This window comes from Balaenoptera musculus, chromosome 17 (assembly GCF_009873245.2).
Source record: "Balaenoptera musculus isolate JJ_BM4_2016_0621 chromosome 17, mBalMus1.pri.v3, whole genome shotgun sequence".
NCBI lineage: Eukaryota > Metazoa > Chordata > Mammalia > Artiodactyla > Balaenopteridae > Balaenoptera > Balaenoptera musculus.
Window position 1 is genome coordinate 56,754,469 of NC_045801.1, and position 26,400 is coordinate 56,780,868.

Consider the following 26,400-nt stretch of genomic DNA (forward strand, 5'->3'; position numbering starts at 1 on the left):
GTGTTCCTGACTGTATCAGTTTCTCCTGCTTATTCCTTTGGGGAAGTCATGTTCCTTGTACACAGAGTATACACAGCTAAATGTGCAATTGTTCAGCCTTTGGGTGTTCAATAAATAGGTTTGATTTCATAGTGCTTAGATTGTACTGTTATAAACACTTTAAGAATGATAGAGTTACCATTTTCTAAGGACAAGATACCTAACTGACAGTTTGAATTGATCTGTCACCAAATAATAGCTGTATGAATTGACAGAAACATATAACCGTAAGATGGTTAAAATAGAAACGAGAGAACACAGGAAACAGAGCCACTGATGTTGGGGTGTGTGTGTGTGTGTGTGTGTGTGTGTGTGTGTGTGTGTGTGTGTGTGTGTGTGTGTGTGAATGAGGATCCTCTAGAGGGCGGTGTAGATGCTTCCACTCATCTCCCAGAATCTCAACATTCCAAGTGTCTCATGTAGAACATTGACAAGGTGTGGGGCAAGGAATTCTGCCTAAAGCAGTACTTTGCACATAGTAGACTTCGAATTGAAGCTTGTTTGAATTATATTAACAGGAGATTATCTTCAATAAAAGCCAACTCCAGAAATAAAATTACCCACAGTACATACCTCAGGAAAGAGAACCACAGTCTGGCTCACTGATCTGAAACAATCAATTTAAAATGAGGATAAACTGGTTCACTTCTAGCCTTGAAACTAAAGATAAATGTTTAATAAGAGCAAATATCAGATTGAACCATATGAAACTACCACTTTTGTAGATTAAAAAAGAGTGAATATCAGCAATTTCATATGGTTTAACCTAACAGTATAAAACAGGTATTTATTTGGGTAGGGGTTAGAATTTGGGTAGATGAGTTGAATTGAAATTTAATCATTCAAAACATTTTAAGAATATTGTAAGAATTCTAATTAAAGAAAATCCATAGAGAATCTTTTTGAAAGCAAAACACTTTTTTTAATAGGAGTAAAAAGCTTAAATTCAATCTATTTTTGTCGACTTGAACTTTTATATTCTATGTTCTCATTAATGTGGAATCACCCATGTATATAAAAGAAATCCTTTTCAAGGATTATCTTAAGATAATTTTAAGTGTAATACAGAAAAAAATGTATATTCTAAAACATATTGCATTAACTTCACAAATATATTTCAATTATAGAAGATGACAAGTATGTCTTGAATTTAGAACAAGGTTATAAAGAAGATCATGAAAACGGCAGTAGTGTGGGGTGTGAAGACCCCACTGAGTCACTGGAATAAGGTAGGGCTAGCAGAATGGCCAAGTGCTCTTAGAAAATTACCAAAGTCTCCACATTTGTAAAATGGGGCAGTAACATCAATAAATTTAAGTGACAATTTAAAATAATGTACATAAAGCATCTGGCATTGGGAATGCTCAATAAATATTAGCTATTATTAGAAAGAAGATGTAGTTTTTTAAAAAAAGATTACATTTTTTCTTTTTTTAAGCCAAATCTGGAACTTGAGCAGCTTAAAAAGGAGTTAATTCAGTTACATCCATACCATTTGTCCCCCTTTTTTTTTTTTTTGACTTTTAAAAAACTATTTCCAGCTTTATTGAGGTATAATTTTTTTTTAAACATCTTTATTGAAGTATAATTGCTTCACAATGGTGTGTTAGTTTCTGCTTTATAACAAAGTGAATCAGCTACACATATACACACGTTCCCATATCTCCTCCCTCCCGCTTCTCCCTCCCTCCCACCCTCCCCATCCCACCCCCCCAGGCGGTCACAAAGCACCGAGCTGATCTCCCTGTGCTATGCGGCTGCTTCCCACTAGCTATCTATTTTACATTTGGTAGTGTATATATGTCCATGACACTCTCTCACCCTGTTACATCTCACCCCTCCCCCTCCCCATATCTTCAAGTCCATTCTTTAGTAGGTCTGTGTCTTTATTCCCATCTTGCCACTAGGTTCTTCATGACCTTTTTTTTTTTTCCCTTAGATTCCATATATATGTGTTAGCATACTGTATTTGTTTTTCTCTTTCTGACTTACTTCACTCTGTATGACAGACTCTTAACTCCATCCACCTCATTACAAATACCTCCATTTCATTTCTTTTTATGGCTGAGTAATATTCCATTGTATATATGTGCCACATCTTCTTTATCCATTCATCCGATGATGGACACTTAGGTTGCTTCCATGTCCTGGCTATTGTAAATAGAGCTGCAATGAACATTTTGGTACATGACTCTTTTTGAATTATGGTTTTCTCAGGGTATATGCCCAGTAGTGGGATTGCTGGGTCGTATGGTAGTTCTATTTTTAGTTTTTTAAGGAACCTCCATACTGTTCTCCATAGTGGCTGTATCAATTTACATTCCCACCAACAGTGCAAGAGGGTTCCCTTTTCTCCACACCCTCTCCAGCATTTATTGTTTGTAGATTTTTTGATGATGGCCATTCTGACCGGTGTGAGATGATACCTCATTGTAGTTTTTTTTTTTTTTCTTTTTAAATAAGGTTTAATTCATTTATTTATGGCTGTGTTGGGTCTTCGTTTCTGTGCGAGGGCTTTCTCTAGTTGTGGCAAGTGGGGGCCACTCTTCATCACGGTGCGCGGGCCTCTTACTGTCGCGGCCTCTCTTGTTGCGGAGCACAGGCTCCAGACGCGCAGGCTCAGTAATTGTGGCTCACGGGCCCAGTTGCTCCGCGGCATGTGGGATCTTCCCAGACCAGGGCTCGAACCCGTATCCCCTGCATTGGCAGGCAGACTCTCAACCACTGCGCCACCAGGGAAGCCCCCTCATTGTAGTTTTGATTTGCATTTCTCTAATGATTAATGATGTTGAGCATTCTTTCATGTGTCTGTTGGCCATCTGTATATCTTCTTTGGAGAAATGTCTATTTAGGTCTTCTGCCCATTTTTGGATTGGGTTGTTTGTTTTTTTGTTATTGAGCTGCATGAGCTGCTTGTTGTCCCCCTCTTTATAGCATAAGACAGTGGAGGCACCAGTCCTGCCACAGGTGTAGCCGAAGTCTGCAGGCAGGTCCCACACAGGCTAAACATGAAATAAACCAAAAATTTAAAATATAACAACAAGCCCCAAATTCCCCCTTAGCCTAGAGCAGGGGAGCAGATTAGCCCATTGACTTGCTAACAGCTCTCCTCTTCCCAGCCTGAGCAGCCGCCCCTGGAGAGCAGGGCACGTACCCCAGCGCCTGCAGTACGTGGGTGGAGATGGCTCCAAAGGTGCTTTCTCCCGACGAGGGGCTCCCCTCTCTCACTCCCAGGAAGCCTGCTGGGGCGGCTTGGTTGGGAACAACATGAGCCTCTGTCTTTGGGAAAACAGGTAAGATGGCAACAGCGGTCAATCCTAGCCCACATTTAGGCCTGTTGCCAACATAAAAATGTCACCATAATAATGTCACCATAATAATGTCTCCATAATGAAAGAGGAGAAATAACAGAAATAAGAAACAGTCTTTTTTAACCTTATTTAAAAAAAAAAAAAATCACCTCTTTTCCCCTTAATTGGCAAACCAGAAAACACTAGACTTGTTTTCTCCCAACTGCCCTTGTGAAATAACTTTTATCACCATAAATGTAGCTAGAAGTTCTTTACATTATTGAGACCTAAATGGGTTTCAGGCCTCGGAGCAATAATATAATTAAGCCCACCAGAAAGTCTGGAATGACCCGACTTGGACATAAAAGTAAGAGTGAGAGATGCAATTGTGATTACAGTTTTCTTCTTGAGGGCAGCTGTGGCGTTTGACCTGCAGCCTGTTAACCTGCAGATGGCCTGAATGACTCGGGGCTTCAACCCCATTAGCCTGGTCCCCACTGCCTCTGCACACAGGGCAGGCCCCGCCCGACGAGGTGCTCCCCAGGACTCAGGGACTGACCAGCTGACGGCCCACAGCAGCCCAACCAGACGCTGGCTGAAACATCCAGGAGCCCTTTCCAGACACTCTGACTACCTTGCTTTGGCCATTGCTGAGTAGCAGGCAGATGCTTCATGGGATGTAAAGAGTCAGCAAGGACCTTGCCCTTCCAGAGGCCAGGAGGAAAGAGACCAGCAGGCCCCGGGCAGGAGACAGGGTCTGGGGCCATGGTCATCTGCAACTCCCTCCATCTCCTCCTCTGTGCACAGAGTGCACACGAGTCCACATGTAGACACTCACACGCAGACCCAGACATGAAGCTACACACACACACACACACACACACACTCTCACAGACACACAGAAAGACACACACTGACCCACACAGGACATCAACCCAGACAGACACAGACACAGAGATAAACACACACACAGGACACATACACACACACACATTCACAGACCCACAGAGATACTCACACAGAGACATGAAGATATACACAAATACACTTACACATTCACAGACACTCACACATTCACAGACCCACAGAGATACTCACACAGAGACATGAAGATATACACAAATACACTTACACATTCACACACACTCACACATTCACAGACCCAGAGAGATACTCACACAGAGACATGAAGATATACACAAATACACTTACACATTCACAGACACACAGAGAGACATTCACACACAGACCCACATAGGACATCAACCCACACAGACACAGACACGAAGATATACACACACACACACAGATTCACAGATACTCACAGACACACAGAGAGACACAGACCCACACAGGACGTAAGCCCACATAGTCACACACACACACATAGGTACAAGTGGGGATTTGATGTGCGCCCCCTGGTCGTCTATCATCTGCTGCCTAAAAGGCCATCCCAGAAGGGCACTTCCATGTTCACAGAAGGCTTTGTGTTCGGAGAAAACTGCGTGGATTTAAGACCATCCTCGTGGCTCCTGGGAGAACATGTTGGCTGCAATCAAATGCGCCAAACCTACACAGCAAGAAGGCCATCCAGGGATGTTCACGATGCTTCACGGAGCTACACTCCGCAGCTTGCTCACATCCAGAAGTCCAGCTAATCACACAGAATTGTTTTCAGGGGATTTGGAACTTATTATTTAATAATGTTATTGCTGCCATTCCAGAGTTCACAGATGGGTCTGCGAGCCTTGGTGAATACAGGAGAATGAGCCCAGACACTGGAACCACGTCAATTCTGCAGAGATAGGCCAACATCTTTTTAGGACCAGTAAAAAAAAAAAAAAGAAAAATTCATGTGAATGATTTATTTAATAGCTGAATTTTTGAGAAATTGTTTTCCACACGAGGAACTGAATGCATTACCAGGTCTAATGAGCTGAGGGAGAGCGAGTAGAAGAAAACTGCAGAAGTTCTTCAGATCTGCTTTCTGTGCTGCCCCCTGCCAACCCTCAGCCACTGCTGACCGCCACTACTTAACGCCAGTTTGTCCCAAAACCCCTCAAGAATTTACTTTAAGCAAGGTTTCATGCTGGATGTTGGAAACAGATGCCAGACTGAGTCGTGGCGTGCAGGGGCAGGAGCGGGCACAAGCAACCCAGACGACACAGCGGGGCACCTGGCACGGCTGGGCGGGTGTCAGCAGGCTTCCCGGGAGCGGGACAGAGCTGCTGATGGGAGGGTGAGGAGAAGCAGGCCAGGTGGAAAGGGGAGGAAGCTTGTTCCAAAGGCAGAGGGGCGTAGCTTGTGCACAGGTACGGAGAGGATGGTGCGTCTTCTTGTGGAGAATTGCTACGAGTGGGGAGCTGCCCTGCAGGGCACAAGATGGGGAGACCCCGCTAGAGAGGGCCACATGCTTCCTGCACTGGGGTTTGAATCTTATCCCGAAGGCTGTGGGAACCTCCCAAGGACGTATGTCTCCACATTGCCACTGCTGTCCGCAAGCTGTTACCTCCTCAACTCTCTTGTAAACCTCCTGGTGCACCTCCACCTCTCCCCTTCCTTGACTCTCCAGACATCCTGGTCATTCACCCTTTATTAAAAGCTTGAGGGCTTCCCTGGTGGCGCAGTGGTTGAGAATCTGCCTGCCAATGCAGGGGACACGGGTTCGAGCCCTGGTCTGGGAAGATCTCACATGCCGCGGAGCAACTGGGCCCGTGAGCCACAACTACTGAGCCTGCGCGTCTGGAGCCTGTGCTCCGCAACGGGAGAGGCCGCGATAGTGAGAGGCCCGCGCACCGCGATGAAGAGTGGCCCCCGCTTGCCACAACTAGAGAAAGCCCTCGCACAGAAACGAAGACTCAACGCAACCAAAAATAAAAATAAATAAATAAATTAAAAAAAAAAAAAAAAGCTTGAGCCACCTACTCACAGCTTTCCTCTCCAGGATGACATGAGTGACCCTTACATATGTGGCCTCACCGTTCATGATGCAGTGACATCCACCCCTACCCCGCCTCTGCCCTCTTCTCCTGCGGCTGAGCCTTGGCCCTGCCATCTCCCAGGATTTCTCTCTCTCTGGAGTTCCATCTCTGGTATTCCCGTCCTGCTCAGAACCTCCTGTTCTTCCAGCTCTTTCTCTCTTTTGCTCCCACCACACTTGTGTTCAGACCTCATTAAGATCTCTGGTTTCTCTCCATTTGCTCTCCCCAGCCTTTTGGTCCCCTCCAGCCTTCACTCACTTCCTAAGCCAGCCAAGATCGCACGGCACTCTCTCCAAATGCAGTTTTACCAGAACCTCCCACTTTCTCGCACACCTCTTCGTTGTCGCCCCAGGAGAAGCCAGCGGCTGCTCCCACGTATCCCTGCTCCAGCTCTCAGCCCCACCCCCCCACCCCACCCCCGCCTCCAGTCACCATCATGAGAGGATCAAGGTTTCCAACCTCAGCAGAGCCTTCCCTGCTGCCTGTCTTTGGGTGTCCCGTTCAGTTTTCTCTCCCGTTGCCCCTAACAGCGATGTCAAACCTTCAGCCCTCCAGGGTCCCCTCCCCCACTCCCCATGGAGAAACGTGTCTGCTTCTGAGGAAGGAATTAAAGCAGAAACCTCCAAAAAGAGACATCGTCAAGTGCCCGAGCCTCACGCCTACTCATGTGCCTACGCCCAGGCCACCTCTGTTCTCGCCGTTCCAGTTATAGGGGACCAATGCTCCTCCTTCTGTGTAAGGTGAATTCCACCTAAGCCCAGGACCCCGCTCTGTGCAGCCTCAGTGAAGACCTCGTCCACTTATTGTCCATCCTCTCCTGGATCTTCATCCTCTCCGTGCCACTGGCTCTTTCCTGTCAGCGTTGCAATGTACTAGAGTCCCATTCATTTGAAGAAAAAGCAAACAAACAAAGACCCTCTAACTTCCTCCAGGAAATGCAGTCTTCTTTCCATCATGGCCAAGCTTCTTTAAAAAGTCGATTACGATCCCTGCCTCCAATTTCTCACCTCCTAGTAACCATTCACTCCTCAACCCACAGCAATGCCACTTCCTTTCCTGCTAAAGGTTCTGCTACTTCCCGGCTGCTAGTTCCAGGGGGCCCGCTGGTCCTGATGGGCTTGGTCTCCACCTCCTTTGATGCTGTGAGCCTGTCCCTCCTTGAGAGTCTCTTGTCTCTTGTGTTCTCCAACCGCTGTCCTCATTCCTGTTCTACCCCCGTCCATTCCTGCTCAGTGTCCCTGAGCGCAGGTGCGAAGAAACCCGTAAGCATGTTAGTGGACTGAGAAAAAGAAAAGTGGGCACAGGAGAAGGAGCAGGATGAAGATGGCACAGGTGGAGGCATGGCTTCAAGCAGGAAAAGCAACACTTGAACCACCTGTGAGGCTGAGGAAAGGAGGCGAAGAAGCAAAGTGTGAGAGAGGTCATGCCTGGAGGCCTCAATTTTCTCTAAAATGTAGGAGGTTAGAGTATCTGCTGTTTACTAAAAACACTAATTCAAAACGATCCATGAAGCCCAGTGTTCATAGCAGCATTATTTACAATAGCCGAGATATGGGAGCAACCTAAGGGACCATCAAGAGATGAACGGATAGAGAAGATGTGGTACATATATATGACGGAATATACTCAGCCATAAAAAAGAATGAAATTTTGCCATTTGCAGCAACATGGATGGACTTGGAGGGCATTATGCTAAGTGAAATAAATCAGACAGAGAAAGACAAATACTGTATGATATCATTTATATGTAGAATCTAAAAAATACAACAAACTAGTGAATATAACCGAAAAAAAAAGAGCAGACTCAGATATGGAAAGCAAACTAGTGATTACCAGCAGGGAGGTGGGAGGGGCAATATACAGGTGTGGGAGTGGGAGGTACAAACTATTGGGTGTAAGATAGGCTCAAGGATGTATTATAGGACATGGGGAATATAGACAATATTTTGTAATAACTGTAAATGGAGTGTAACCTTTAAAAATTATATAAAATTTTTTTTAAACTTTTTAAACAGTGTAGTATTGGCAGAAAAAAGAGTATCTGCTATATGGGTTTGCAGGAGTTGAACCTTGAAGAGAGAGGTGAAGATAGAGGATAATCCTGGGTGTAGATGGAGCGTGTGCTGACCAAGGACAGGTGAAGGGCCTGTCGAGGAAAAGCACAGGTGGGATCTATGCTGAGGCTGGACCCACTCAGCAGCGTCTCTGGTGGTTTCCATCAGCATTTGGCTGCCCCAGCGAGGGAGTAAAAAGCAGCCAGGGAGGATCCCACCAGGGTTTGGTTCTTCTGGGCCAGTGAAGCAAAAGGCTAGAAAGGCCAGGGATTCCAGGATGCTGATGAAAGATGCGTCCAGGGCATCAACCAGTGAACCCAACCGTAGGGAAGAGGTAGACAGCGGCAAGCTGGTAACCTGGGGGAAATCGGAAGAAGCAAGAGACAGGCTGTCTCTGGGGGCAGAAGAGCAGGTGCGGTGGCAGTAAGGCAGTGTGAGCTAGAGAGCAGGATAGTGTGAGGCCGGGGGAGAGAAATGACAAATTGTGGCCCAAATCCAGGTTTGTGTTCTTGTTTTTAATTTGCATTGTGGAAGTTTCAGATGTACGTAGAAGTAGAGCGAATGGTCTAAATGAATCCCTCAATACCCATCTCATAGCCTCAACAGGTACTAACATTTTGCCCATCTTATATCACTTTTGGGGATGGGGGAGAAGGAGGCTGTAGTATATTAAAGCAAATCCTAGTTTCCGTGTTATTTCACCTATAAATACTTCAGTAGGTATAATTCAGGTTTTTTAACCTGAGAAAAGTTCACTGAACTTAAGGGTAATGAAAATAATAATTATTATTTACTGAGTGTTTAATATATGTCAGGTATTTTACATAAGTTATTTAATTCTTCCAAAACCCTGTGAGGTCAGTATTATTATCATTCCCATTTTATACATGAGGAATGAAGCTGCACAAATCTATGAGATTTGCCTAAAATCACTCAGCTAGTAAATGGAGTTTCTGGGGATTAAACCTCAGTCTATCTGACTGCAGTGTCTTTCCCTCAAGTTCAGCACTCTGCTGAATGTTTTGGGGGCTAAGAGGCCAGAAGTTAGGATAGTGGGTGCTTTCAATAGATCTCCTAGGATTGTAATTCCAGGCAAGGTAAAAATAATGGCTATAATTTATGTGCCAAAATATTCTATGACTATTAGGCGAGAGAGGTGCTGATGGAAAGGCTGGTGATGGCTAAAATAGGAAGAGGGAGAGAGAACTGCACAGCTGAGCCTCAGAAACCCAGGAGTTTTTGCATGGGAGTGAAGAGGGATGGTCTCCTAGGGGGCAGGTCAAAAGCCAGCATCCTCTCCTGACATCAGTGGGGGGGGGGTGACAGGAAAAGTAACCCCAACGGAAGAGAGGAGTAACTTCAGAGGAGAGCCCACGTACAGTACAGGGGAGAGGGGGAGGGATCATCGACAATGGGGTGCGGGGCCCAGGGTGCAGAGTGACAAGGGCCGAGAGAGAAATCGGTGGTGCGAGGGCCCAAGAGGAGCAGAGCGGCAAGTGGGGGAAAGAGGGACAGGACTGGATGCCGTGTTTTCAGGCAAAGTGAAATGGACATCAAAGCAGTTGCCTAGTTCCGCGTACTCAACGTGCAGTCCGTGGACCAGTGCCGGTCTGCACTCCGTTACCAGCCCACAGTGAGCTGGGTACAGAAATTGAGAGGAAGCAGCAGTTTGGAAATGTACATAGAAATTTAACATGGCCACATCTTCCACGGCCCATTTTTTCCCTTGTATTTTACAAAAGTATTGATCCATGACAGATTAGAAATTTCTTAAAAATGATCCTTCCCCACAGGTCGTTTCAGAAGTACTGGCGTATGTTGCCTTACCTATTATGACGTGTTTGCTCTAATTTTCCCGTCTTGTTTAATCAAGGCCACTGGACACTTTAGTGCACTGAAGGCAGCTTCTCTAATCTTCCCTATAGTCTTAAAGGAAACAACAGCTGAAATGAAATTGGAGGAGTTAACACTGACCACTTTTGCTACAAGATCCCTTTAGAAAGAAAATGAAGCTTTTGTGCTTAATCACGTTTAACAGTTACTGAATCCAGTTTTCCAAACTCTCAGGAAAAGCTTTCCCAGAATTCCAAGATTGGGGTGTCACTGTGGCCTTTCTAGGGAAAGAGACTTTATTTTCAGACTTTATTCCTTGTTCGAAGATTACCACAAGTTTTAAAAGTAATTGAACTCGGTCCAGACAGCAGATTTTGGTAGTTGCTAAGGAACTGGATCGGTGCTAATCTAAGAGATGTATTCTTCATTTTTATGTCCGTTTATTACTACCACACTTTAATTGCAGATAAATGTCTTTTATGGCTCTCTCGGGTGTAAAACACTTCTCTCTTAGCTGGTGGGTTAGCCAGGGGAGACCGTGTTTGTATGCACCCTGCGAGCAGATGGCAATCAGGCATGAAGTGTTATCAAAAGAAGAAAAACGCTTCTTGTGGCGTGAACAATAGCCGGGCTTCTCAGCGCAGGCCACGGCCGAGCGCTCGGGGCCAGACCGGCAGCGCCCTCCCATGCGGGAGACCCCGGGCCCGGGGCCGTGTCCCCTGATGCTGCACAGCCCCCCAACTGCCTCTTCATGTCACAGGTGATGTCATTCTGCAACCTGCTGCCACGGTCACCAGGCAATCAATTCTTCCGCTAAAAGATCGGTTGTCAAACCCCAGAAACTCATTTTCCACATGGCAGCCAGACTGAGCTTTTTGAAAAGGAAATCTGATAGCATCACCCCAAGCTGACCTGACCTCTCCCAACCCCACCCCACTTGAAACAATTCAGTGCTTCCCAGGGCCTTTAAGAGAAGGGCCTTACAGAACTTCACAGGCCCCACCTGTGCAAGGCACACCCCGCTCGGCCTTGTCATTCCTTTGACGGCAGCCTGGCCTGCACTCTCGCACTGCCCAGCCCGGGGCTCGTCCACGGCCTCAGCGAGGCGACACCAATGCCCCTTGCAGTCGCCCTGAGCCGGGAGCTCTCCCCTTAGCCAGGAGCACCAAATCCATCCACTCCTTCCTGACATTTGTCACGTCTGTAAGTTTACATTTATTTGTGTGTATCCCATGAAAGTCTGGTTCTCCAACAGACTAGAGCTCCGGAGGGCAGAGATTCTGCCGAATTTTCTTGAGACTGTATTTCCAGGAACTAAAGGAGCTCTGAGCACACAGCTACTACTGCAGGAGTGAGTGTTGAAAGCAGAAAGTTTTTCAGAATTAAATCCAAATGGGCACTCAAGGCTTTGGCAACTTGTGGACCGTCCTCAAGAGCCATGACGTCATGAGCTGTATCCTTGCCAAGGCACCAACGTGAAGCTCTAGCGAGGGACCCAGCAGCTGCTCCTCCCCATGCCAGTTGCCACCTCTTACTCTTGTGAAGTTTGTGTCTTTATGAAAAATAACACCACCACCACAAGCCACCCCACCCTACCCCCGCAAGAAAAGAAAAGTAACAACCGCTAGTGCTGGTGCTGAATAAGAAGAGCAAGTGAAATAACCTAACACTTTCCTCTTTCCTGTGGGGTGCTATGGACGTGTTCATGAACTTGAAGGTTAATAATAGCTAAGTAACATCCATGGAACCCTTACTGTAGTGAGGCTGTGTGCTTGTGCTTGCATACGTTTTCTCATTTAACCTTCTCAACAGATCTATTTTTATCTTCCTCTTTCTAATAAAGAAACAGAGACTCTGAGATGTTAAGTAATTTACCCAAGGTCACACAGCTAGTAATGGCAGAGTGGATTTGAAGCCACATGATCTAACTCATTCCAAAGTCTGTGCTCTTCACCATTACCTTTACCGCCTCTCCCAGAGAGGCCCAGGACACCTCCTTAGCAGATATGTAGGGAGTCTGTCCTCAAAGACTAAATGCTATCTGTTCATCGAGCAACAGATGTCTCTTAGTCTATTACTTTGGGTTTGAATTACGGGTTAACTAAAAATAGTTAAACAGCCTACCTTTAGCTTCTTCACTTTCCATTACATTTTCCAGTTTGACCCTTTTCTAAAATACAGATTGATCATCTATCTCTCCCCCAGGTTCCTGAAGGTTCAATGGCTTCCCTCTGCTTACAATACGACAAACCACTTAGCTTGGCACATGAGGCCCCATGAACTGGCCCAGGCTCTGTGTCCTCATCTCCCATCCTTCAAATAGGACTCCTAAGTGGATTACAAGACAAGGACTTGCCTAATTCCTTGCCTGAAATGTGATTCTCCCTTCTTGAAATCCTATTCATCCATCGAAGCCAGGTCAACCTGAGGGACAAATCACATATAGAGTAACAGTGAATATTACTATTTTTTAAAAATAATTCTAAATGTTATTAAGTCCCATAATACTCAACTAAGTCTGAGAGAAAAGATTAATTGAAAAAGGTCTCAACCTTTTGTAAACATATGATTAGTAAGGTTTTCAACAGTAGATTCAAATTCAATTTCAAATTAGGAGAGAATATGTAATATCACCTCCAGTGGTTTTTTTTCCAGCCTCAACAACTCTAAATCTACCAGAAGGCCTTTGTAGCGATTCTCTCAAAGTGTAACAGATTCTACTTTGTATATCATCTATTTGTGTTTAATTATAAGGATTTGAATTTACAGCACCAATGAATCAGTAATTAGATAGTACTGTACCAAAAGAAATTAAAGATAAAAACAAAAACACAACTCAGCACAAGGCCATATCATCCGGTAATATTTCATGTAACATGATAAAAATACTTCCTGAGAAATACAGATTAACTGAATCATTAGCAATGTATTCCTTTGATTTGTTGTTGTTAGTAAACTCCAATGCCAATGGGAAACTTAAAGGTAATCCAAATTCAGAAACACTCTGATTATACTAATGTTTATTCCCCTTTTTACTCTTCATCAGAAATCTGCTCTATGACAGGCAATAATTATCTTGAAACGTCAGCTTTTGGAAATGCGACATAAAAATGCGTATTTTGTAATGATACATGCTCTATTGATCTCCATATTTAATGAACACACAAATCAGCTTTTGAGTTAATTATCAGTGAGACCTCTAAAACAAAGTGTGCGTGTTAGATGGGAAAAATCAAAAAAGCTACAGAGCAGATTGAGGAAGGAAAAATGAAGGTCCCTGAAACCAAGAGGGGAAAACCATGACTGTATGGCAGGTCCCATTAGGGATCGGGGAGGGTGGCAAGGGGACCTTCTCCCTACAAAGTGATGCCATTTCCCTGTGCCAGGCTCATGGACCTCTTTTCCAGGTTCTTACACCTTTTGTTAACAAAAGAGAAGGAGAAGACTGACAGTGGGAAAGAGAAGTCAGCAGCTCCTGTAATTCAGTCTTTGAAGAGATGGCAGCGCAGCCTGTTCAGGTGCGCCCCCCGCCGGCCTGGAGTGATCCTGACAGCTGGGCTCTGGGCCGGCAGCCGGTCAGAGGAGCCCCACCATCTACAGAACAGTCTCTGTAGCAAGCCTTTCTCCTTCAAGGCCCCCAAGTAACTCAGTCCCCCTGTGACCATGACTACATGGGAAGATTGAGCCATAAAACACTCAAAGTTACCTTACGATGCTTTACGTTCTTTCCCTGGTGCTGTTTCAGGAGCCCTCATTTCTGGGGTGGGGGGGAAATGACATCACTTTTACTCCCAAGTACAAGGATCTTATAAATTGTGAATATTGTAAAATCTTTTAATGGTATGCCAAATGAGTGAGTAGTTTCTTCCCTAAGTGTATGAAATTGTCTTGAAAACTTCTGTGCAATGAATTTCATTGTGTGCTCTCAAGCTCGCTTTCTAGAAGTATTTTTCTCCGAAACAAGTAATTTGTCTTTTGATGGATCAATTGGCCAAGAGAGAGCATAAGGTAGTTTGAGAAGAACTATAGAAGAAAATTTCAAAGATTCCCGTCTTTGGTACCTTAGATTGAAAGAGTATGCTTTGCTTAGTAGTTCAGCACCATGGTGAACATCAGAGAGCCAAATTGTAATCATTTTTGTAACTCCATGTTGAAATTAATCCAACCCACCTAAACTGGGAACCATTTGATTTTTCTCCAATTCAGGAACCTCTTTTCCCATTGTTGTTGTGAAGCAATGCCATAAGGTTTCTCTAAGGGTTCATTGCTTTTACAAATTGTACAGCACACCTGTGAATGGAAGCCACATTTGTCAAAGTGTCAATTCCTTTGTCGATATGCCTCATTAATCCTCTGGTGCTTCTTCAACTGTTCCCTTATTCGAAATGTTCATCTCTCAGGAGATGGTACAATTTATCTGACGTCAAGGTACTGCATACATTTTTGCCTCTCGATATTAACTTCTTTATTGAAATCAAGCTGGCTCCGGTTCACGGTGATCATTATCTGATGAACCTTTATTCGCGGTTAACTGGCCAAGATTAATGAACCAGAGTAACTTCTTCATTTCAGTGGCTCTTCACTTTAACCACATGGTAACTAACCCCTGGCCTAGCCTTCCTTTAGTAGAGTGTTGTATAGCAGAGCACTGGAGTTTATACACCCCTAACTGCGTTCTCCTCCACTCTCTCCATCTCGGTAAATGGCTCTAGTTAATGCTCAAGCCAAACACCTGGGCGCCTGCCCTTCTGCTCACCCCGCACACCAAGTACAGCAGCCAGTCCTGCCAGACCACCTGCTGCTGCCCCCAACCTGGTCCATGCCACTGTTTCCTCTTGTCTGGACTCCTAGCAATCATGTCCTAACTGGCCTCCCTGCTTCTATTCTGCCTTCCCTAAAATCCATTCTCCATATAGCAGCTCGGGTCATGAACTTAAAAATATTAATCATTTTATGTCACTAGACCTGTTTCAAGCCTTCTAGGGACTTCCTGTTGCACCTGGAATAAAACCGAAACACCTTCCATGGCCACACGACCCCACAAGACCAGCTTGGCACCACTCTCCCCTTCTCACGCCAGTGGGTCTCTCTTGAAATATCCGGTGCTGATTCCCGCTGCCTCGCCTTCACACAGCCGTCTCTGCTGCTTGAGGTCCATTTCCCCTTCCCCTCCTCCTTCACACTTCATTCACCTCAGACATCACCTTCTCGGAGAACCTTTCCTGACCCCAATAAGTGCAGCTGCCCACAGCCATCGTCATGTCAAACTGTCGGTGCCCTACATAGCACTTGTCACTATCAGAAATTATTCTGTTCCTTTTTGGTTGTTTACTGATCGTTGTGTCTCTTCCCACCAGCCTCGTGTGTTGTTTACCATGCATCCCCTATGCCTAGAAGTGCCTAGCCCAGTACTGTACTTTCAGTAAGCACCTGTTAGATGAATGACCAGTGAATGAAACCATCACTTCCTAATACTGTAGGATTTTTTTAATAAATCAGATTTTTAAAATTTAATAATTTTTTTTGCCACGCCGCGCAGCGTGTGGGATCTTAGTTCCCTGACCAGGGATTGCACCTGCGCCCCCTTGCGGTGGAAGCGCAGAGTCTTAACCACGGGACCGCCACGGAAGTCCCCTAATACTATATGATTTTGACTTCTGGACTTCGGCTTCCTTACCTGTACAGTAAAACTAACAAAACGCTGGGTTTTCATTGCGACAAGCTAAAGGAGTAAATGTGTATGGTAGCATGTGGTCCTTGGCATGGCAGGTGCAGAATAAGCACAGTTAACAATGCCCCTCCCTGTTTTCCAGGAAATCCTCAGAGGAACTGGACATGGACAAGGTGACAGCAGCGATGGTACTGACTAGCTTGTCCACCAGCCCTTTGGTTCGGAGCCCTCCTGTGCGGCAGAACGGTGAGGCTGGGGTATGGGGCACAGGGAGGACCCTCTGACACCGAAGCAGAGCTTCTCTTTGAGGGGTCTCATTCCTGCCACACACACTGAACAATTAACGCTCACCCATCAGCAGGAAGTGAGGAGAAACGTGGAAGAAGTGGACCCCAGAGCTATCAGCCTCCTCCTCATCATCCCAAAGACCCCACTGCATCTCGTTCATACCTCCATCCTTTCACTACACATTTATTGATCCCCATCACCTTTCCAGAACACGTCTTTGAGAACTTGTGTTCCTTTTTTCTCCAGGTAAATGGAGATTGGTCTAATGAAGTTACTTCCCCAGCTTTTTTTTTCTGTTTGGTTGGAGAGGGAGTTGGATCAAAGAGCTCTGAAGATTAAATATTTTGAAAAAGAATTATCCTAGGCTTCTTAATCTTTTCTTTCATTCAGTATATATTTATTAGGTACCATAATAGATGATTTGAATACATCACTGAAACAGTGTCCATACTCTCAGGTAGTGTACAGTCTCTTTGTGGTGGGGGGGGGGGGGAAGACTATCACAGCTGTATTAATGGCTAGCATTTATTGAGCACTTACTATGTGCCAAGTGCTAAGCTTGCTTTATCTCATGTAATTCTCACAACAATTCTATGAGATGTTATCACTGTTTTACAGATGAGTGAACTGAGGCACTTGGGGATTAATTAACTTGTAAAGAGCAGAGCTGAAATTCTATTCTATCTTCCTGATTCCAGATCTTCTTAGTCATGATATAATATTGACTTGTGTGATTCAATATGATAAATCAGGAGGGCAGTAGGAGATGAAGTTGGAGAGCCTGGCAGGAAATCAGGGGGCCATGTATGCCTGGTTATGAGTTTGGACATTAATCTGAGGCTATAGGAGAGCTATTAAATGATTTAGGCACTGGAAAGTTATAATTGGATTTACAGGCCAAACAAAAAATAAACCAAAAAAACACATGTGGGTGTCCTGAATCTTGGTGGTCACAGTGTGGATGCATATAGGGCCTAACTGAGAAATGTGAAAAAGGCAGAATCAACAGGAGTTGGTGACGGACAGAGAGGATGAAGGAGGGGGAGTGATAAGGGTGACTTCTGTGAAGTTGCTGTGCTTCAGCAAGGAAGCCCATTCCCTGAGATGGGGAACAAAGGCAGAGGAAGACATCTATTAGTGAATGTTTGGAGCAAGAAGTGGGGTTGCTGAAGAAGATGATAGGTCCAGCTTGAAACACGTTTAGTGGGGAGTACCTGAGGATCATCCAAGAGGCAGCATCTGATGGGGATCTGGGTGCAGCCTGGGAGAGAGATCTGGGCTGATGTGGAATTGGAAGGCAACATTTTGAAGCCATGAGCATAGATGAAATGACCCTGAGAGCGTTGTAGAGAAGTGGAGGGCGAAGAGAAGGTGGCTAAGAGGGAAGTGGTGAGCCTTCTCATCATGGAAGGAAAAGAACCCAGGAAGAGGCGGAGGGAGGGGTAACTGGAGAAGCAGAGATTAGGAGAGTGTGACTTCATGAAAGTCAAGGAAAAAGCTTGTTTCAGGGAGCGACATCTGATGCTTCAGAAGGTCAAGCATGAAAAGGACTCAGTTCTGCCTCATGAAGAATTTGGTGGCTTTGGCAAGAGCATTCACAGTGGATGGCCTATGGAGCAGAAGCCATATTGCACTTCAGTGAATGTACTGCACTGAGACCGCTGGATGGAACTTAACAGCCAGGGAAAACCTTCTCCCAAAAGCCAGCCTAGTCAATAATGAGCTAGAGCTAGGGTTTACCCATAATCTGGTTGTAAGCAGGAGGTGTTAAAATAAATTTGTGGAACATCCACTGAATCCTCACCAAAATTTACTCCAATCCATTTGTAAGTGGGAAGAATAGTCAAGATACTGGGAATTCAGATCAATACCAGAAATCAGGAGTGCCCACCGTCATGATTCACCGCAAGCTGGGGTGATGTCACCTCTTCACACAGAGTAGACACCGTGCTCTTGAGATGAGCATGATTTCCCCTGATGTCCCTCTCAGCTTGGCAAAGCTGCTAAAGAAAGATGATAGGAAAAGCAAAACTGAAGTCATCCCCAAAACCTATTCTAGGAAAAAGGAATTACAGAATGTCACGGAATCCTCAGGGGAAAACAGTAATTTTGATGTAATTGTTCTTTTTACCATTGAATATTTTTAATTTGAGAACATTTTTTTTTTTTTTAAAGAAGGGAGTCATTATTTTTTAAAGTATTTGTTTATTTATTTATTTATGGCTGTGTTGGTTCTTGGTTTCTGTGCGAGGGCTTTCTCTAGTTGTGGCAAGCGGGGGCCACTCTTCATCGCGGTGCGCGGGCCTCTCACTATCGCGGCCTCTCTTGTTGCGGAGCACAGGCTCCAGACGCGCAGGCTCAGTAGTTGTGGCTCACGGGCCCAGCTGCTCCGCGGCACGTGGGATCTTCCCAGACCAGGGCTCGAACCCGTGTCCCCTGCATTGGCAGGCGGACTCTCAACCACTGCGCCACCAGGGAAGCACCGAGAACATTTTTAATATTCCTTTGTATTGAAATGTTAGAATCAAAATAAACCTTTTGCTTCTTCAATACAAACTTTTCTTAGCATAGTTATAAAGAAAGTGTTCATTATGACTTAAAAAATAACTATCCAAATAGTAATCCCAAATTTCTGATATCTCTCATTTATTCTGCAAAGGGGAGGAAATTCTTAAAAAGGGAAAGCAATTTATGATAATGAAGGCCTTTTTTTTAGAAATAAAAATTATCTCCAGAATGATTGTATATCAGTGAATTTTGGGAAACTGTTGTGATCCTTTACTGTGCTGGAAAAGGATCATTTTGTTAGGATGTGGGTCGGCAAAGAGGGTGAGATTCAGCAAAATGCCTGTCTGCATTTTTAGCAAACACATGTTTAAGATAAGGAGACACTGCTCTCTAAAAAATACTATGAATTGGTTCTGACTTTTTTCTGAAAAAATTTCTGAAAAATATATTTCTAGATCCCATTGTGCTTCTGATTAAATAGTGTTTGTTTTTTAAATATTTATTTGGCTGCGTCGGGTCTTAGTTGTGACACTTGTGATCTTCAGTTCAGCATGCGGGATATTTCTTTGCAGTGCATGGGCGCAGTAGTTGTGGCACGCAGGCTCTCTAGTTGTGGTGCGTGGGCTCCAGAGCACATGGGCTCAGTAGTTGCAGCGCGTGGCCTAGTTGCCCCACGGCATGTGGGATCTTAGTTCCCCAACCAGGGATTGAACCCCCGAGTCCCTTGCATTGGAAGGCTGATTCTTAACCACTGGACCACCAGGGAGGTCCCTAAATAGTGTTTCTAAAGGAAATGTCATTCACAGGTAAACAAACAAATTAACTTTTGGCATTGGCATGAAGCAGTGTAACCACACTGTAACAATTGTTGGTTCTCAAAATAATTTCAGTTCCTCATACTTAACATGATTACAGATCTTGCACTATGAACTTGTTTTATTTACAAGTGCATGCTGGAATATATTTATAAGCCTCCTGGGCTTGCCACGTGAGTTTGTCACACCAGGTAGTATTACCTAAGGCCTTACACTGGGCTCCTCTTGAAGTCATGTTGTATTGAATGGAGCTTTCTTATTTATTAGAGGCAACTCGGGTCCAGGGAGTATATCAGTCTCTGTGTAGACTACAGGGACTGAGATGCTGATTTGGTTTTGTTGCTGCTGTCAAGGTGTGAGCCTGCATAAATGACCATGTAATTCTTTTAGAGCCTGGCTTTAATGAGATGGTCAACTTACTTCTGCTATTCAACTTAAAACTTCATTCATCTAACTGAACTTTTTGCTTGACATAGTTGTGGAATATTCTGGAAGCCTATAATTAGGTGAAGGTAGTTGAGAAATTTTTCCATGAATGCTAGTCTGCTATTTGTCTTCACTTCATTACTAATTACACAGATGTTAACAGCATTTTTTTAATGAGTCATTTTGGGATTTTTTTCCTCCTTATAGTTAAAATATAGTTTTAATATATTCAAAATGTGCATTAATATGGAGAAGAAATTATCCAAAAAGAAAGTCTAATTTATACAAATGCTAATTAAGATTGGGCATTTTGAAAAGTAAAGCAAATCTTCTGTGATTAAAAGAGCCCCCTGAAGACATTCAAACTGGGCAAAGATCTCTCTATATTAGCAAGCATTTCATCATGTTTTCCCCCACAAGTGGAAAGGTAAAATTCAACACCAATCTTATCAGTAATTATTACCAATAACTTCTTTTACGATCTCAGCTTTGCCAGAGAGAAGGGAGGACGCTCACAACACAGGGCCTGCATGTCCTGAAGGAGAAAGAAGGCCAACTGGTATACCAGGGTTTGGGGCCCTGGCCCGTCCAAGTTATGTACTAATCATGGTGAAATGGCAAATCACTTCAATTCCTGGGACTCAGGGTCCTTGTCTGTAAAAGGGGCATGATAATCCTTACCCTGAAAGATATTGTGAGAATGCATGAGATTGTGTGAATAAGCTTTGTAAGATGTAAAACACACACCAAATGTAAGGCACGATTATTTCTTATAAAAAGCAGGATGGTAAATGGCTTTAGGTAACTAATCAGAAATTCGTTCTCTTAGGTTCTTAAATCTTAGACTAACTCTTTCTATAAATGTATCCCAAGAATCACAGTCCTGTAAGAAATTCCTTTTAAAGTGTTAAAATGCGGAGGTGTGGGGTGTGGGGAAATACCGCAAGCGACTTCTCCCTTAGGGATACAGTCCATAAACGCCGGTCTTCCCAAACTTAGGGAACCAGAACATCTTTTTTTCCCTCGTTTTTATGTAATCTCCACTCTCATCCGAAAGAACTAGTGTTGCACAAAGCAACACCAATCAGAAAACTCTTAGAGAAACCTGTTATCGTGTGGCTAAAATAAATGTTTATAAACTATAACGCGGCTTTTTTTTTTTTTTGGAAGTATAAATAGAGTAAAACGTACATGCGCAGCTGTTGCAAATTGCCAAGTGGGGTGCAGGTGCCTTCACCGGCATGGAATCCGGGCCCCCGTTTCCCCTCTGACCCATGCCTGAGCTCCCCGGGGTCCGGGACTGGGTACTGACGCTGTGCTTGTGTGAACGGACAGAGGGCCTGAGCGGATCGTGGAAGGAGGGAGGCGGCGTGCCTTCCAGCACTAGCAGCAGCGGCTACTGGAGCTGGAGCGCCCCCAGCGATCAGTCCAACCCGTCCACGCCGTCGCCGCCGCTGTCCGCCGACAGCTTCAAGCCCTTCCGCAGCCCCGCGCCCCCAGACGATGGCATCGACGAGGCGGAGGCCAGCAACCTTCTCTTTGACGAGCCCATTCCCAGGAAACGAAAGGTTGGTTTCGGGTTTCAGTTGCGGGACGGTGCTTTCCCTCTGCCTTCTAAGGGCGGGTTTGATCCTGGGGTGGTGATTCTGGTACTTCTCCAACCCACGCCCCTTTTGATCGACAGGAGCAGCCTCTGTTCCCCTCTAATGTTCTTTGAAGTTTCAAAATAAATTAAGGGTCGTGGCTAAAGACAAATAGAAACGACTAAAACATTAATATGTTTCTTCCAAGGACGCATTCCCCCCATCCCATCCCCATCCTCTCCCCTGGTTGTAAGTTGCTGCACTGGTTAAGAGTTAACATCAGATAACCTGGGACTTACCAGTATTTGGAAGTCAGAAAATTGGACTTCAGGCTTGGTTTGGTAATTAACTTACTCTCTTCCTGGTACTTAACTTCATCTGTAAAATAAAATTAATATGTTTTTCTCTTTTCTGCTTCACTGAGCCCTGAAGCGTTGTTGGAAAGAATATTTTGCGTCTTATTTTTATAAAACCAGGTGTGAAATATACATGAAAGCTAACATATAAACGTATGTCGTATATAAGTAATATACCCCAAATTATACATTTATTACATTAGAAGTGAAAAAGGAGGTCTAATTAATTGATTTAATAAATTAATTGATTACACCTTTATTTAGTCCTCACAGCAGTGCTGTACGGTAAGTATTATTTTCCTATCTTGATAGGAGGAGATTGAGGACCAGGGAGATTATACATTTAGCTCTCTCCTGTCCTGCAGGTTAGGAAGGGCCAGAGCCACCATTCAAACCAGGTCTGCCTGAAGCAAAAACTCATATTCTTTTCATTCTCTTCACATACATTTAAATCATTATGTTCACTCACGATTTTAAAAAGCATTTCTGTTTCATTGAATAAAGAAATCCTACTGCTCTATCTAGAAAACATTTTAACATTATTTTTTAAATCTCCATGTAAATATGAAACTGTTATTATATATTAGTCTTTTAATTTGCAATTGGCAGCTTCATTATTAATGACTATTCACAAACAAAATCCAAGAAACCCTGAGGACTGCAGTGCAACCTTTTTTTTCCCCCAGTTCATTTCAAAGAGAAAAACAAAGAGATGGCACTGATCCAACACCATCCCTCCCTGCGTCTCTCTTAGCATCACGCAGCATGTGTAGCAGGGGCGGTGGTATACGCACTCTCTCTGCCCAGAGAACAGGGCATTAATGTAGTCTGCTATCCTTCCCGGAGGCAGTGGCATGAAGAGTTGCAGTTTCACACTCCAGTCCATTGGGCAGGGGGCCTGGAGTTGTTCCGGCATCCCGTGGGTCCCCAGAGACACTGCGTCTTCTCTTGACTAGACGGGGAGAGAGGCTGGCACTTTTATCAGTGGGAACCCATAGACAAGACGGCTGCGTGGACCTGGAGTCTTGTTCTGTTGCTTCAGGCTGCACAGACTTTCTCTCTGGGGCCTTCAGAGTGTGTGGCCTTGGCTCTCATCAAGCGTGGCCCAGCCTTGTGGCAAGGGCTCACAGCACAGGGAACCCCCAATGCTTGTAAGGTGCGCTGCTGAAGGCCCATCACAGCCTTTCCTTTCTACTCTAGCCACGAGCCAAAATTCATACTCTTTTTTTTTAATTTTTTTTTAAATTTATTTATTTATGGCTGTGTTGGGTCTTCGTTTCTGTGTGAGGGCTTTCTCTAGTTGTGGCAAGCGGGGGCCACTCTTCATTGCGGTGCGCGGGCCTCTCACTATCGTGGCCTCTCTTGTTGCGGAGCACAGGCTCCAGACGCGCAGGCTCAGTAATTGTGGCTCACGGGCCTGGTTGCTCCGCGGCATGTGGGATCTTCCCAGACCAGGGCTCGAACCCATGTTCCCTGCATTGGCAGGCAGATTCTCAACCACTGCGCCACCAGGGAAGCCCCAAAATTCATACTCTTGCATCGCAGTTAGGTTGCATTAGTCAGACTCGTATGTAAGGTCTATAGGTTTCAACTCAATTAGGGGATAGTCAAGTCATCAAGAGAAAAGAAAAAAAAAATCATTACCTAGTGGCATTTATTTGAAGGGCACAGACCCACTCTGCAGGAGTTGGGATAGTAGGGATGCAGGAACGAGTGAAAACCAAGTTCCTCCTTCTTTCTTTATGACCTCCCTCTGGATTTCCCCCCAGGTAATACCAACAGGATGAAGCTCGTAGTCCCTAATTTTTTTTTTTATTATTTTTTATTTTGGCTGCGTTGGGTCTTCGTTGCTGCATGCGGGCTTTCTCTAGTTGCGGCGAGCGGGGGCTACTTTTCATTGCAGTGCGCGGGCTTCTCACTGCAGTGGCTTCTCTTGTTGCGGAGCTCAGGCTCTAGGCACGCGGGCTCTAGAGCACAGGCTCTGTAGTTGTGGCGCTTGGGCTTAGGTGCTCCGTGGCATGTGGGATCTTCCCGGACCAGGGCTCGAACCCATGTCCCCTGTATTGGCAGGTGGATTCTTAACCACTGCGCCACCAGGGAAGCCCCTCGTAGTCCCTAATTTTCAACGAGAGGATTTTACATAGACCAAGTTGTTGCCTTTCTTTTTTTTTTTATACAGCAGGTTCTTATTAGTCATCAATTTTATACACAGCAGTGTATACATGTCAATCCCAATCGCCCAATTCATCACACCGCTCCCCCCCCAGCTGCCGCTTTAGTCGTTGCCTTTTGAACTTAATGGTACTTTGAATAGTGAGAGTAACAGGAAAGTAGGATGGTTGCAATTCATTTTTTTTAATGTATTAAGTGAACCAATATTTATTGAGCACCCAGCAAGCATAGTGCTCAATGCCCTGAGATTAAGGCGTAGCCCCTTCCTTCAAGGTTGAAAGTTGGGTGGGTGGGTACTGATGTGTAAAGAGGCAGTAATAATTATGAGTGATAAATGCTGTGCTCACGATGTGGTAGAAACACAGTAACTGTAATGCAGCTATTTTAGAGTTTTAAAAATCGTATTTCAAAAGATTTCTGAGAGTTAATTGTCTAATCCATTAGGCAATATGTTCTAGTTGGTGAAACTTTCTGAATTCATTTTATTTTCCTCTTCATTCCCTCAGATTCATAATATCCATTTGAGACCACGGGCAGTTGTGATGGTCACGTATCCTGTGGGGATTGTTTGAGAACCTTCTAGATCAGTATTTTCCAAACTGCAGGTCTCAATCCACTAGTGGGTTGTGAATCGGTTTAATGAGCTGTGAACAGCACATTAATGAATAGGACAGAATAGGGTGCAATGTACATAATCAGGATAAGTACTGTTTCTTGATGCTTTGGTTTCAGTTGTACACTTACATGTCTACTGTATAAAATGTATCTCTTACTGTGGCTCCTGGTCAAAAAAGTTTGAAAGCCCCTGTTCCTTATTATAAAGAGGGAACATGATAAGTGGTAAATGAAGGAGCCCTGATCGGAAATCAAAAGATCCACATTCTCAACTCAACTTTGCTACCCTGAGAACTTAAGGAAAACACTTCATCCCTCTGATCATCAGCTTCTTAATCTGTCAAACAGGCAAACAGGCATTATCAAACCTCTTTTGAGACAATCATGTAGATTAAGTGTGACCAGCCATAAGTAGAAAGGGCTTACAAGCCCCAAAACCCATGTACTGGAATGTAGCAACTTTGTAATGGACATTTTAGGACCCCAAAACAAAGGGGCAGGAGGCATACCCTATACTGATTATGAAGCAATGACCCTGATCGTCCTCCTCATTATGGAAACTCCTTATCGCTTTTCCTCACTGTCACCTCGTACGTGATCCCTGTTCCACTTGTGTAAAGAGGAAGAGAGATTCATTGCCTAGACAAGGCGTTATCGCCTACTCTCAGTAGTAAGCAAGAAACAATTGCTGACAGTAACTACATTTGCATGTTTTGTTACAGTTACAAATGCTTTTAAATGCAGCATGTCATTGAATCATCACAAAAATCCTTGGCCTAGTCCTATCCCTATTGTGCAGAAGAGAGTCTCACTGAGGTTATGTGAATTGCCCAAAATCCTGTAGTTTAAAATGTGTTAGAAATAAGATCAGTTTCGCTGAAAGAGCAAAGATGAAACTCTTGAGGCAAATTAATTGAAGGAATCCACATTTCCCTCTGCCGCCCAGAAGAAAACAACATGGAAAGAAAACAGACCCAGCTACAGCCAACATTACATGGCAGGGCGGGAGCGGGGTGCAAAGGGTTTGCAAAGAAATTGAAGACAGACAGAGGAACTCCAGGCTGTCTGATGGGGGCGCGACTTCCCGCAGGAAACGCCCATCGCTCTTAACAGGCCCTTCAGCCAAGGTACGTGGGGTGCGAGGAAGGGAAATGAAAGGCTTCTTTCTTCTCCCGGCTCTGGAGATCGCCAGTCAACTGCGTCAAGCCCCGTTCTAGAAGATTTTTTCCTCTGGCATTTCAGACTGACTGTACTTCGAGGCCTGCTCGGAGAAAAGCTTGGTAATAAGAACCAGGATTCTGGGACTACGGGGAAGGTGCAGTTCCATCATCACCACAAGGTGGTTGCAATGGCCCTAAAATACAGCCGCTCCAGGCGTCTGGGAGAAAACAATTCTCTGGAAGGCCAAGAGTTAACCACCATTCCTGACGACCTCTAGAAAATCAAGAGGGCTGATAGCTAATTACTAATGTGCTTCTTTCCATGTCAGATGCCTAGTTCAGTCGGATTTTGGATTTGTCCATTGCTAAACAGGATAAAACACTTCGGGCTCTGGAATTAGCACCCCAGCTGCCGTACTCCTGTGCCCTTAGCAAATCACTTGACCTCTCTAAGCCTCAGTTTCCTCATCTGTACAATATGGAGAATGATAGCACCATATTGATCAAGTTGTTGTGAGGATTATGTGAGCAGTAAATGCTGGCTGCTAATATTTCGCTTTCCTTTTTACCCATTTGACAACAGACCGAATGGATTTGAGAACCGTGGGT

At 44.6% G+C, this 26,400-nt stretch overlaps 1 protein-coding gene across 1 annotated transcript in view; it reads left to right on the forward strand.

Annotated features, from left to right (window-relative positions):
- ZNF704 (zinc finger protein 704) overlaps nucleotides 1-26,400 on the forward strand; it is a 210,123-nt gene that overhangs the window by 155,705 nt on the left and 28,018 nt on the right. The window contains exons 3-4 of the mRNA XM_036830636.1: nucleotides 16,011-16,114; nucleotides 21,241-21,473. Coding sequence (XP_036686531.1) covers nucleotides 16,011-16,114; nucleotides 21,241-21,473 — 337 coding nt within the window. The remainder of the gene's footprint in view (nucleotides 1-16,010; nucleotides 16,115-21,240; nucleotides 21,474-26,400) is intronic.